This window comes from Amphiura filiformis, unplaced genomic scaffold (assembly GCF_039555335.1).
Source record: "Amphiura filiformis unplaced genomic scaffold, Afil_fr2py scaffold_58, whole genome shotgun sequence".
Classification (NCBI taxonomy): Eukaryota; Metazoa; Echinodermata; class Ophiuroidea; order Amphilepidida; family Amphiuridae; genus Amphiura; species Amphiura filiformis.
In genome coordinates, this window is record NW_027305522.1 from 272,364 (window position 1) to 284,955 (window position 12,592).

General features: G+C 35.7%; 1 protein-coding gene across 1 annotated transcript in view; it reads right to left on the reverse strand.

The window, feature by feature from the left end:
• The window catches only part of LOC140144479 (uncharacterized), a 167,233-nt gene that overhangs the window by 23,752 nt on the left and 130,889 nt on the right, over positions 1-12,592 (reverse strand). Inside the window, 7 exon segments of the mRNA XM_072166289.1 lie at positions 2,557-2,776; positions 3,337-3,413; positions 5,857-5,976; positions 8,600-8,608; positions 9,784-9,810; positions 10,550-10,612; positions 10,614-10,691. Coding sequence (XP_072022390.1) covers positions 2,557-2,776; positions 3,337-3,413; positions 5,857-5,976; positions 8,600-8,608; positions 9,784-9,810; positions 10,550-10,612; positions 10,614-10,691 — 594 coding nt within the window.

Genomic DNA, 12,592 nt, shown 5'->3' on the forward strand with positions numbered 1-12,592 from the left:
TTAATTCTTCAACCACTAAAGTAATTTCCACATGATTTGAGTTTATTTTCTAAATTATATATTTTTTTGTCCATTCAGTAAATGTCAATTTCCTACATCCTACAGTATTGTTTAGTATGTGTTCTACTTGTTCTTGGTCTGTTCTTAAATATTTTTCAACAGAAACAGCATGCTTGCTGATGTGTGCACTAAGTTTATATAGGCGCCTGGCGCCTATATCAAGTGGTGACAGCTTGTTGTTGTCTTCGTTATATCCCATTCGGAAATTATCCAATAGACAAAACTTTGATGAAATTATTATTAATTCTTTTAATGTTCCCCTAAAATTCGGTTCTTCCAATTCTATTATGATGTGACAAAAACTTTTGCATAAACAAATATTGGCTATTCCAGTTGAAATCCACACACCCCCTATGGAAGACATGACCTTAATCTCCCACACAGGGGGTCTTTATTTCAAATGGAGTCACCCATTCAAGTAACCCCATTTGAAATTCACACTCTCTATGTGGGAGATCAAGGTCATGTTTTCCATATGGGGTGTATGGATATGGATACCATTGTGGATGGCATGTGTAGTGCACAAACAGTACACACATAACACAATTGAATACATGAATTCAAAACCCACCCAAGTCCATGGGAAGTGATTTTGAGAAAAAAATGTGTATCATTTTAATTTAAGCACTTCAGTTAGATTTACCTGGTCAATATGGTAAGTTTTATGTGCAATTGAGTGGGTTACACTGTATTAGGTATGACGATAAGCATTTCAGGACTTTGTGGGGGTTCATTTTAAATGCTGGACTTGGTGGTTTTTTGAATCATATACAAAGACAACAATGTTGGAATGAGATTACCACTAGTAAGATAATACAAAATAAAGCACATGGGTATGTATAATGTTGATAAGCATTCTGCCATGTAATATAAACCACACACTTTCCTTGATTAAGCCCATTTTTTTTTCAAAAGTCACTCTCCAGCAATGAATGTGTTACAAGTGGACATTTATGCATACTGGATTTCAATCAATATGTTACAAGACTCAAATCCTGGACTTGGGTGGTTCTTTCATACATGCTATTTTTCACATGCTCAATAGACACGGAGGATGAATTTTAGTTGTTCTTTCATACATATACCAGGCCTATGTACAGCAACAATTTCCCATGCTTAACTCAATTTGGCCAAAGTATGGACTTGGGTGGGTTTTATATTCATATATTCAATGGTAAATGAATGCCAGAGATTGGCTGTTTAGAAAACTGGTATTCAAGATGTTTACATTTTCCTACATAAGATTGGTATTTAAGTGAATAAAATAATGTGTATAGTCTATATATCTACCTTGAGTCACCGGCACTAGCTTTGAAGTTCAGCGTGTGTTGCGTTGGCTTAGGGTGGTTTCTTGTACACCAGGCCTTCTCAACTAGTTTATTTGAGGTGCCAACTGGAAAAATTTAGTGATCATGAAGTGCCAACATGTCAAGGGAGGACTTTGCAAGGTAGTGTGTGTGCAGGTAGCGTGTATCCAGGGGGCAGTGTCCCCGGAAGCTCCTGGATTTAAAGGTTTTTTTAAAGGCCCAGATTGCGTATTTTCACACCTTTTTTGTTCATGATTTATGTGAAAAAATTATTAAAATTACTGTGCGCCACTTTGACTGACTCCAAGCGCCACAAGTGGCATGCATGCCGCCAGTTGAGAAGGCCTGTTGTACACGCACAAGTAATGTTAAGCTAACACAGAACATGTTGAACCTCAAAGCTAGTGCCGGTGACTCGAGGTAGATATATGGATTATAACTGAACATGAATGAGCATAAAGGCATCCCCAAATGAAAATATTTTGCTTGCTCATTCTCTATGACAGGAAAGTGGACAAGAAAAATGTAAATTCCTAGCTTTTATTCTCAAAATATTTATTCAGGATGACTCCCTACAGGCTGGACAAAGGTTGTTTGGATGCCAATGTTGAGCTTTCGCTGTCTTTTGCGTTTTATTCCATTATTTTTGTACTGAAACAGATTTCCAACCCCTCCATTCCCCACCAGTTTGTGTACTACTATGTGCAGTGTAAATGAGCACAATCAAATGATTCCAGTTCGATGAGATGAACAGGTAAGAGGTGAGTAATCTACAATCCTAATCCGGGGGAGGCAACATCTGCCCAAATATACAAGAAGTTACACCTTAGAGGGGAAAAATTAACAATTTACCTGTGAAGGTCCATAGTTTACAGAGAAATTACCACAAAAGGACCACTTTTTCATGTTAAACCATTCCAATTATCCTGGGAAAGTCAATTTGTAGGGGTTTAAGTCCACTTTTTACATGCAATCAAATTATTTAGAAATTTTCTGAATACAAGTGAATTATTTCGGAACATTGAAACTTTGGAAATTCAACATCCCGCAAAACAATCCTGGCTGCGTCCCTACCCTAATCAAAGTGTCAGAACACTATAGCCCTGCATTGTAGATTTATATGATCCCTTCCATACATAGCAACTATAATAATACAATAGCCATGATTGACACTATCACATCTATCTACCTTGCTGAATTCATCATCCAAGTAGTCAATCTTCTCCCTGGTAGCCTCATCCAGTTTGCCTCCTTTGCCAGTTTTTCCTGCTGCCAACTTCTCTTTCTGTGTAACAGCAATATCTGGTACACCTGTCGCTTTGGCTTTCTTCACTGCGCCATCAATTTCTACCAATAACTGCTGATACTTGGTTTGTAGTTCTTGACGAACCATCTGAACATCTCGGATTCTAACAACAAGAGAAACAACAAAGAAATTGTACATGTATTAATACCAGGTATACAAATCTATTTTTTTATGTCGAGCATATCTAGGCATTAACAGCTGAAATCTAGGAGATAACGCTGATGAAACTTCGGCAAGGTACAAGTGACCTGGTGAAGGGGGTCGCCGTAAATAGCTGGTTGGGGTATTTTTACAGGACAGGCAAGTGTAGCCGACAATCGGGCGTTACCCTGATCAGAACCAACTGTAATGAGGTCTTTTATAATGGATCATCTGAGCCACATTTACCAGGTAAACCACGGGGAGAGCGGACATTTTTATTTGGTCCTGTGGGGAATTGAACCCGGGACGTCTCGCACCAAAGGCAAAGACCTTAACTAGTGTGCCACGCTGCTCCCTCCTATTCACAGCATGCTATATCAATGTGTAGCCTATGACTTACGCATTTGTTTTATTTCAAGGTAATTTCACAGTTGCATAATTAGCTACATAAAAGAACAGCATAAACAGCTTCAATCCCTATTGGTAAAGTTGAAGTGACTTTCCTTTCTATAATTAACATACCTGTCTTTAGACTCCGAGTCAACCAATCCTTTCATATTTTCCTGCAGTGTATCATTAGTTTTATTCATTTCTTTAATCTGTCAAAGAGATGATGTGAACTTAAGTTAATGTACAATGAATATGATTATCCGCTACAGAATAATTATCACAATTTATATGAGCTGCATGAAACCCGGGGAGTGGGAGTCATAGCGGGTACGGCAGATTTGGGGTGCATTCTCAGCCATTTAGGTATAACCAGGGACAGACGATTTGCTCGGAAAAAAATAGCAAATTGCGCGAAACTCTTTTTTCAGTGCAAATCATGTATCCCTGCCCATAGGAAAAAAAATAGGCAATTGCGCGGAAAAAAAGTTCTGCGCAAATCGCCTGTCCCTGGGTATAACTATGGATTGCCGTTCTCAGAAAACTGGATTAGAAATTGGGTGTTTTTCCCTAAAAATCTAAAAAGAGTGCAGATTCTTTGAAATATTTGCAAACAATTCCAGAATTAGACAAATTTACCATAATTCTGTACAGGAATGATAAAACATTGGACTATTCTGGGGTTGTCTTTTTCGTTAAATTTGGTATAATTTTGGGGTATTATTTCAAAATCTCAGTCACACATTTCTACCCAAACAAAAATCCAGAACCCCCATCAAACACTAAGGAGCACTTCAGTTTTATAAGAGTATTACTTATTATGTAATCATGATAATGTTTCAAATTTGGCAATGCAGTGGCGTACCGTGGCCGCCCCAACCCCGGGGGGCGGAAGAAAATTCAATTTTGCCGCCCCTTCCTCAACAGCCCGAAAAGGTTGACCCAATTTTTTTCGGTCGTTTGAAAAAGTGAAGAGCAAAAAAAAAAAAAAAAAAGGTTTCAGGCGCTAGCGCCCTAAAAGCAGCACATTTTGATGTAGGGGAGACCGGGGCAAGTCCGCCCTCGGGGCAAGTCCGCCCAACTGCTGGAAAAATACAATGATGATGTAATAAGCTGGCACACGTCACAGCTAAGTAACCAAGAAAACAAGACAGTCCGACACATTTAGCCAAAGTAATTATTGTGAAAAAACGTTTTTGAGTCAAGGAAGTTTACATTTTTAAAATTAAAAATATTGTAATAATCTCAAGACCTTGCAGAGACGGTTTTCGTTCTTATATTCATTTGGCAGGTGAACGTTTTGCCCAACATATTATGCAATTAAAAGATCGACATATTATGTTTAGTAGGCATAACACGAGGTAAAGAAAAAAAGTACCGTTGGGGCAAGTCCGCCCTGTATGTGAAGGGGCAAGTCCGCCCTGTGTTTTCCCCAGGCGGACTACTGCTGGGGCGGATTCGCCCCATCGGCGTATTATGCAAAATATTGATAATAATACCTTTAAGAAGGGTAAAACTACATGCAAGCATATTTTATAAAGTTAAGTCGTACCATTATTACTCATACCACCGTTTATGCCCTAAAACCATAAATGTCAAAGTTATAAATAAAGGTTTTTCTCATTTTGGTCCCCTACATTTATTAGCTTACATTATACCCTCCATTAAATTTAGTGACTCTTTGGAAGAGAGTGAGTGCCTAATATACCCTTTACTAAACGTTTGCATTAAATTTATAATTGTTTTGCAATATTATAACCTTTTCTTTTTATCAGGGCGAACTTACCCCACCATAGGGGCGGACTTACCCCAGCACAGGGCCAGTCCGCCCTGTCATCGTGATTTTTATTTTCCCTTCTCCTGCCGTTTCTGAAAGCTCAATGTCCTTATAAATGTGATAGTATTTAGCTATAGTATACAGCTTAAAAATGTAAAAACTATAGCCTTCTAACATGAGAATTGCCCTCTCTAGGCGAGATTGAAGAAAATAGGGCGGACACGCCCCGGTCTCCCCTATAGTACCATTTTTTCAAAAAATTTTATGCTTTATCAAATTTTTCCGCCCTTTTTTATTTACTAATTCTTTTTGCCACCCCCTTCATTTTTGCCGCCCTTTCCTCTTCCGCCGCCCCTTCATTTTGGCCGCCCCCTGCTTTTACCCCGGGGGGCTGGCGCCCACAAAGCCCCCCCAAAATAAGCGCATGCAATGCTTGTTTTTGTTTTCATTGGAAGTTTGAAAATGTATTGATTTCCATCTAATAACACCAATGTATTCCATTCATTAACACTATAACATGGAAATTGCACAACTCATGATTAACAAGGTACATCCTTAAAACACAAATACTAGTAAAATAAATATATTCATTACCTATCAATTTTCATAATAGGGTTTGTATCGTCACTATTACAACCATTATTATGTTTTGATGAATCCAACTGTGCAAAAATATTTGAAGAAATTGGATGCCTTACGCCCAATATTTATTGGTCTCGCTATAAGTTATAAAATATTGGACTTGACTACGTCTCGTTCAATATTTTTAAACTCATACTATAGCTTGATCAATAAATATGGGCTCAATCGATCCAATGTCAAAGTTGGCGCCTAAGTGTCTGAATACAAATGATCTACACGATATCAACAGTAGTTACCTCAGGGCTAAGTTCATCCAGACTGTCTTTGATGCGTTTAAGCTTCTTCTCAGCACTGTCTTGCCAATCATGAATAGCATCTATCTGTTCTTGTTGATTTCCAACTAAGTCTTTAGTGACCTGATTGGGTGGAAAATGTATACAATCATATGAGAAATTGAAGCTGTGTTGTACGTACAGCCAAACTACTGTTAAACTACTTATTCATTTCATGGTATGTAAAAATTTGACCAATTTAAAGCCTTAATGTACGATTTCCGTCAAATTTTAATTTTGTTATTCTTTATTCAAAATGTTGAAATAATATTAGTAATAACTGCCGGGAAGGGTTGCTTTCCATTTTAAGTTGAAATAACAAGGTAAAGTGAATGAAACCCCACTAGTTATTTTGGCCATTTAACATGCAGTTCTATGGGAGGACATATCATCATAATTTTTAAAATTATGATAATATGTCAAACTTTGCTCTGTTGACTTACAAAGACAACAAATTTGGCTGATTCCATTTAGGTGCAAGTTGGGACATGTGTAAACATTACAAATATGCACAAAAATCAGGTTTGAAAAAAATTATCCAATTTCATATTATAAGATCGTACATTAAGGCTTTAAGTAGCTGCAAAAGAAAATGCATTAGGTTATTCCTGTTGAAATCCACATTCCCCCTGGGGAGTATGTTTTTCAAATGTAATATTAATTATTTACCTATATCTTCCACACAACTGGAATGAGTATTTCAAATGGAAGTTACCCAATTAGCTCTCTCTTATACTCTCTGTGGAAGACTTATCTAAATCTTCCACAGGGGTAGTGTGCATTTTAAATGGAATAGCCCATTTTGACAAAATTGCTATGGAGAGAATGTTGCATTTCTGAATTCCCGAAATTTTAAATTTTAATTCAAAAATCCCTTTAAAACTGCTGCCCATTTGTAATTGTGGAATAAAGTACTCATGAAATTTTAAGTAGTTTTACAGTAATGAAAATAAGATATAAGATAGCAGTTGTATCTATAATGACATACTAAACAGCTTCTTAACCTTAACAAAAAGAGTGGCAGAGAAAAGTGAATGTTTTTGAAACCAATTTATCACAGTCAAGCAATAACAGGTTATTCAAAATAGTTACATACACTAATACAATTTTGTCAAGTACAAAAGTTAATCACATACTGTCAAATTTTAACAAATAACTGATAATTCATAAACATTTAGAATAAGTTACTAAGCTATAAAACTTCTTTTCACATAACATGAAAATTACTCCATTGTGATACAGGTTTTTCCGTAGCAGGACAACGTTTTCTGACCAGAGGCCTGCTCTCTTGACATTTTCAAAAAATACTGTAGTATTGTGCTTTGATTTTTCTGAGAAAGCGCATTAGAAATATAACATGTATGTGTTAATGCATAAACATGGATCTTTGGTTCCCCATCTTGACAATTAAAACACTGAACTCAAGAGTCAACTGAGGAAGAATGAGCAGTAAAGATGATTTTAATCTATAGATATTCAGTTTAATCCCCCAATCCCCCCAACACCTATGAACACATAATGCAAGAAAGTTAACTGACTATCTTGGCAAATTTCTTGAAAAAATAGACAACATTCTTCACTGAATAGGATTACTAATTAGAAAAAAATTGACATAACTACATTTTAACAGACAAACTACTTGTTATGCCAACTGAGCTACAAACACTCATACTTTTACTATTGTTTCTGTTGATAAACTTACAGCCATATGCTTCGGAAATAATTTCAAATTAAAATAAACAAATTTATAAACAATTTAGTGCAAGTTATGATAATTAAAAAAGGCTATTAGCACTACACTAGGTACAAGTTTGCTTATATATATTGTGTTTAATATCATACTATATTTGGTTCATTATTTATCGGATAACATTTTGGACATTTCTAAACATCTTGAGTAATTAAAAAAATGTTATTGGAATTTCACCATGCGATTTAAATTTTGGACTCGTAGCTCTACTGGTCGCACAGCTATGAGTATAGACTATTTGGTCGAAGGTTAGTTTTCCATAATTTAACCATATGTGACATGATCAAGAGGAATGAGTCGGATGTCGCTAATATTGTTTTCGAGATATTGGCAAAAACAGTGTTCAAATTCTTTTGTTTTATGTTGTTTTCAGCCATTGATAAGTTGGTCATAACTTGGTAACCAGATGTCCGAATTTGATGGGGTTTGCATCAAAATGTAGCATTCATAAACTGCCAGAAAATGATGTAAAAAACTTCTAATTGAAAATTGCCGACATGTGACTCATTCCCCTTGATCATGTCACATATATCAAAAAATGCAAGATAAAATTTTATCTTTCCTATTTATATAGAAAGTCCTTATCAGAAGGTTATGCTTACAAGCGTCATCTTCATAGTAAAGACTATACTTATTCTGTGGATGAAACCTACTAAGATATCAAAAGTTCACCTTTCTGAATTTGAGCTCATTCCAAAATAAATTTGCAAGTACTGTAAAGAAATACCACAATGCACGTAATGTTCCTTGTGCTTATATACAAGCAACTCAATGGCTTATTGTGGCATACTACCCATGTAACAAAAAATTAAAGCTTTAGCTGATGCTTTCTGGACCAAACTTCAAACTTCTGAAAGTTATGTGGCTTTGGGCCTGGTAAAAACTTTTAATGGCAGGTTAATTTTACCTTAACTTCAAACTGAAGTTTGTATAAACAAGTACTGTATGTTCACTTACCTTTTCGTCCTGTATAATAATTGGTAGGTGAGTTGGGTGAAGAAGTTTTGGAGTAAAAAAAAGATGTTTATTGTTAGTACTGGAAAACCACAAAGCGTTTTTGAATGAAAATTTGCATTGAAAATAAGAAAGTTATTGTCAAATGCCAGTGGCGTAACATCATAGGGAAACGGGGGCGGGAGGGGGGAGGGGTGAAAATAGAGTATCAATTGCAAAATTTAGAAAATCCCATAGGAAAATTGCTGAAAACTGGCTTGTGCCGCCCCCCCCCCCATCAGACCTGGTGCCCCGAATCATGGTCGGTGCCTCCCCAATATGATGACCCACGCTACGCCACTGTCAAATGCTACCAGTTTTTTGTTATTAAATTACTAGAGTATAATACATTGTTTCTCATACAAGGCTCTAAATTCCATGTAACAATAATACATAACATATTGTCTTTAGGCAGAAACTATTGTGACTTAATAAGCTCAAATTCTGATCTAGATGAGTCCTCAATCAAGTGGTTATCTTTAAAACCATGACCTACCCTCTCTGATGTACTAGACAGGCCAGTGAATCTGCCTTTTTTTTCTCGAGTGGCCCGCTTCTTTGGTGATGTTAGTTCTCGGAGGCCAACCATATAGTAAAAGGGGCCTATCTACCATGCTTTCAATTGAGTCACTGTCTGAGGGTCACTGGGGACTTTCTCGGACATAGCAAGATTGTAACTATCAAATTCTTATAAATGTTTCTTTCTTTCCTGTTTTTTTTTCTTAAAGAAGAATATTACTGATGAAAACACATGCTTTAATCTGTTATAAACGTAATTATTGAACACATACACATTGGTTTTACCGAACACAGGATGATATTTACCACAACATCAAATAAAATGTGCCGTTTCCCACCATGTTGAACGTGCCGATGGGATAGCTTCACGCTCTAGTGCAGGTACAGTGATGTCAAAGCTATTCAAAACCTTTGTGTGTATGACGACATCACTGTACCCACACTGAAATGTATGAAACAAAATCTAAATATCACAGGGCTGGAACAGACACGTTTTATTTGATTTTACGGTAAATGCTGTTCTGTTTTCAGTAAAGCCAGCGGATATGTGTTCAATAACTATGTTTATAACATTTAAAAGAACATGTTTTCATCACTTGCATTCTTGTTTAAGGGTAAACTTTTCTTACCTTTTCATTCAAGGCTGTACTAAGACCCTGAGAAAGAGAAATTATGTAAAACAAATGTCAAGATGAGATCAATGCAGCTGAGTATGGACATGATGAAATTGCCATAGCATGATATCCTACCAATTCATGGTGCTTGGTTGAATTAGGGAATAAATGATATGAATTTTTGTTTTTACTGCTATCCTCTAAATTGCGTCAGAGGATAGACAGGTCCAATATCATTTTTTAGTTATTAATAATATTATTATTAATAACTAAAAATTAACTAAAAAATTAAGTTACTATCATGAAACTTCCCCTTATTCTAAAATGAACAAAACTTGTTGACAATTAACTTCAGTGTTAATTATAGCCACTGATATATCTATTATAGACCACTTGACATGTGATGTCATTGCCTGGCAGTTTGCGCGCAAATTATGGCAATTTCAATTGTTCTTTGCCCTGCACTGTGCGTACGCATCATAGTTTATTCAGGGCCTACCACATTTCATATAGTACTGTAGAAGAAAGTCATTGAACAGGTTAATCTTGATTTCAGGATATTTTTGTTGCCTTTTCAGGATTTCAGAATTTTCTCTTTGCATCCTATGCATCCATAAGATATAGCATTTATACAAAGAGACTGTATTCTGTAGACCACTTGACATCATTGTTTATCAACAAAGGCGAGGGACTGGTCTATCGATATGCTTGAATGAACTGCTACACCTGAAAACTGACATAAATATCTAAATTGTTTTGTAATATTGATTAAAATTCTCACCTCTGATAGCTTCAAGTCAAACTCTTCCCGTTGAGAAGACACTTTAGCTTGTAATTGCATCAGCCAGCGCATCCAGGTCTGCTAAGCCTCGTAAGCTACCAGAACTGTGTTCTTCTATCAATGCTTTCAGTGCACCTTGTGACTGTGAGAAGACAATAAAATGGTTACATGATTAATGTATTTGTATTGCTACATGCTAGGGTATGTATCAACATTTGCACCATGAGTAGACTGACTGGCAATGAGTTGATGTGTAGATCAGAGTCCATATTCAAATAAAAAAAAGTCAAAAACTACAGAAAAGATCTACAATGATAGGTATATGAGACCTTTTCCCACAAAATGAGAGGGAAAGTTTTTATTTTGAGTTATGGTCAAAATGCTGGTCACGCTCTCTTTATATCTTTGATTTGATATTTGAAACTATGTGCTTTGATCTTTTATAATGTTTTTGCTTGTGTCAGATATATGCGTGTTATTATCATGTTTAAGTTAAGTATATCTGTATTTGTAGCTTAAGGTATTTTATTTGTTCAGCGCCCAGAGGCCGTCAGCGTTGGGCGCTATATTAAGTCTCTCTTATTATTATTATTATTATTATTAATTCATATTTTCTGGATCATAAGCTTTAAAATGATATATAACTTGTCAGGGTTGGTCTCCCACTTTAGTCTTCAAACGTCAATATTTCAATGCTTTGTTTTTTGTTTTCTATCATTTTCTGACATGTGTAATGAACCATATCTCCATTTCTTCCCAGGCAACTTTCCGCTTATTTCACTGGCAACTTTCTGCTCATTTTGTGAGCACATGTCTCATCAGAGCTCTTCTCTGGTCTCATATGAACAATATTAGCTACAGCAAGTTGAAATATCCTGAAATACATTTGAAGACATAAAATTATTTTAGATAAAGAGAGATTAATGTATGCCAATACCATTAGACATATGTGACATGATCAAGGGGAATGAGTCACATGTCGGCAATTTTCAATAGCAGTTTTTTACAACATTTTCTGCCAGTTTACAAATGCTACATTTTGATGCAAAACCCATCAAAATCGTACATCTGGTTACCGAGTTATGAACAATTTACCAATGGCTGAAAACAATATAAAACAAGAAGAATTTGAACACTGTTTTTGCCAATATCTCAAAAACAATATTAGCGTCATCCGACTCATTCCCTTGATCATGTCACATATATGTCTTTTTTACAGTGTAAGATCATAAAACCTCCCTCCACCTCGATCATTTTTGATATCACATTTTGATATCGGATTTGAGTTAGGATTTGAATGAGTTAATTGATCAAATGTCTGTAATGTAAATGATTCTTTTCTCATATATATTTTTTCTTTGTGTGTGGGGGGTGGGGGTGTGTGTGTGTGTTCTCAGCCACCGCTCTTGTCATGTTTTGTTTGTATATATATGTCTGTTTGGTTTTTGAGTGTTTAATTTAATTGTCAGGTGGTGCAACGTTTTCTCAGGCTTTTGCTTTTAGTTGCACCTCCTCCATCTTGATTTTATATAAAGTTGTTGGTGTTAATGTATGTGATTTTTGATGGAAATAAATTGAATATGAATAGCAAAGTATCTATTGAAGAAAACACAACACAACCTAGAAAAAACGTAATTATTTAGAGTACAGGCTGTATCAAAATGCTTGTTACCCGACAGTTTCCACTTGTGTACATAACTGCATCATCAAAATGCAACACAAGATCATTTGTGATGTGTCATTACAAAAGGAGACACTTTTGGGCAGGTTGTCAATTTTGAGGTTTTTACATATCTTAAATATAATGATATTTTGCTCCACAATGCCGTTTTCCCCAATGAAATTGGACACTCCTAAGCGAAGATATTGAGTTACTAAGTTATGGTATTATAAAATTGGAAATTGAGATATCGGCCTTTAAAAATATTTTGTTGAGAGTAGGAATTAGCTTGAAAAATATCTCAAAATATACAAGATGCCAGTTATATTCCGGTATGAGACAAAAATTTTACCATTAATATTATCACAAATTTGCAACAAACC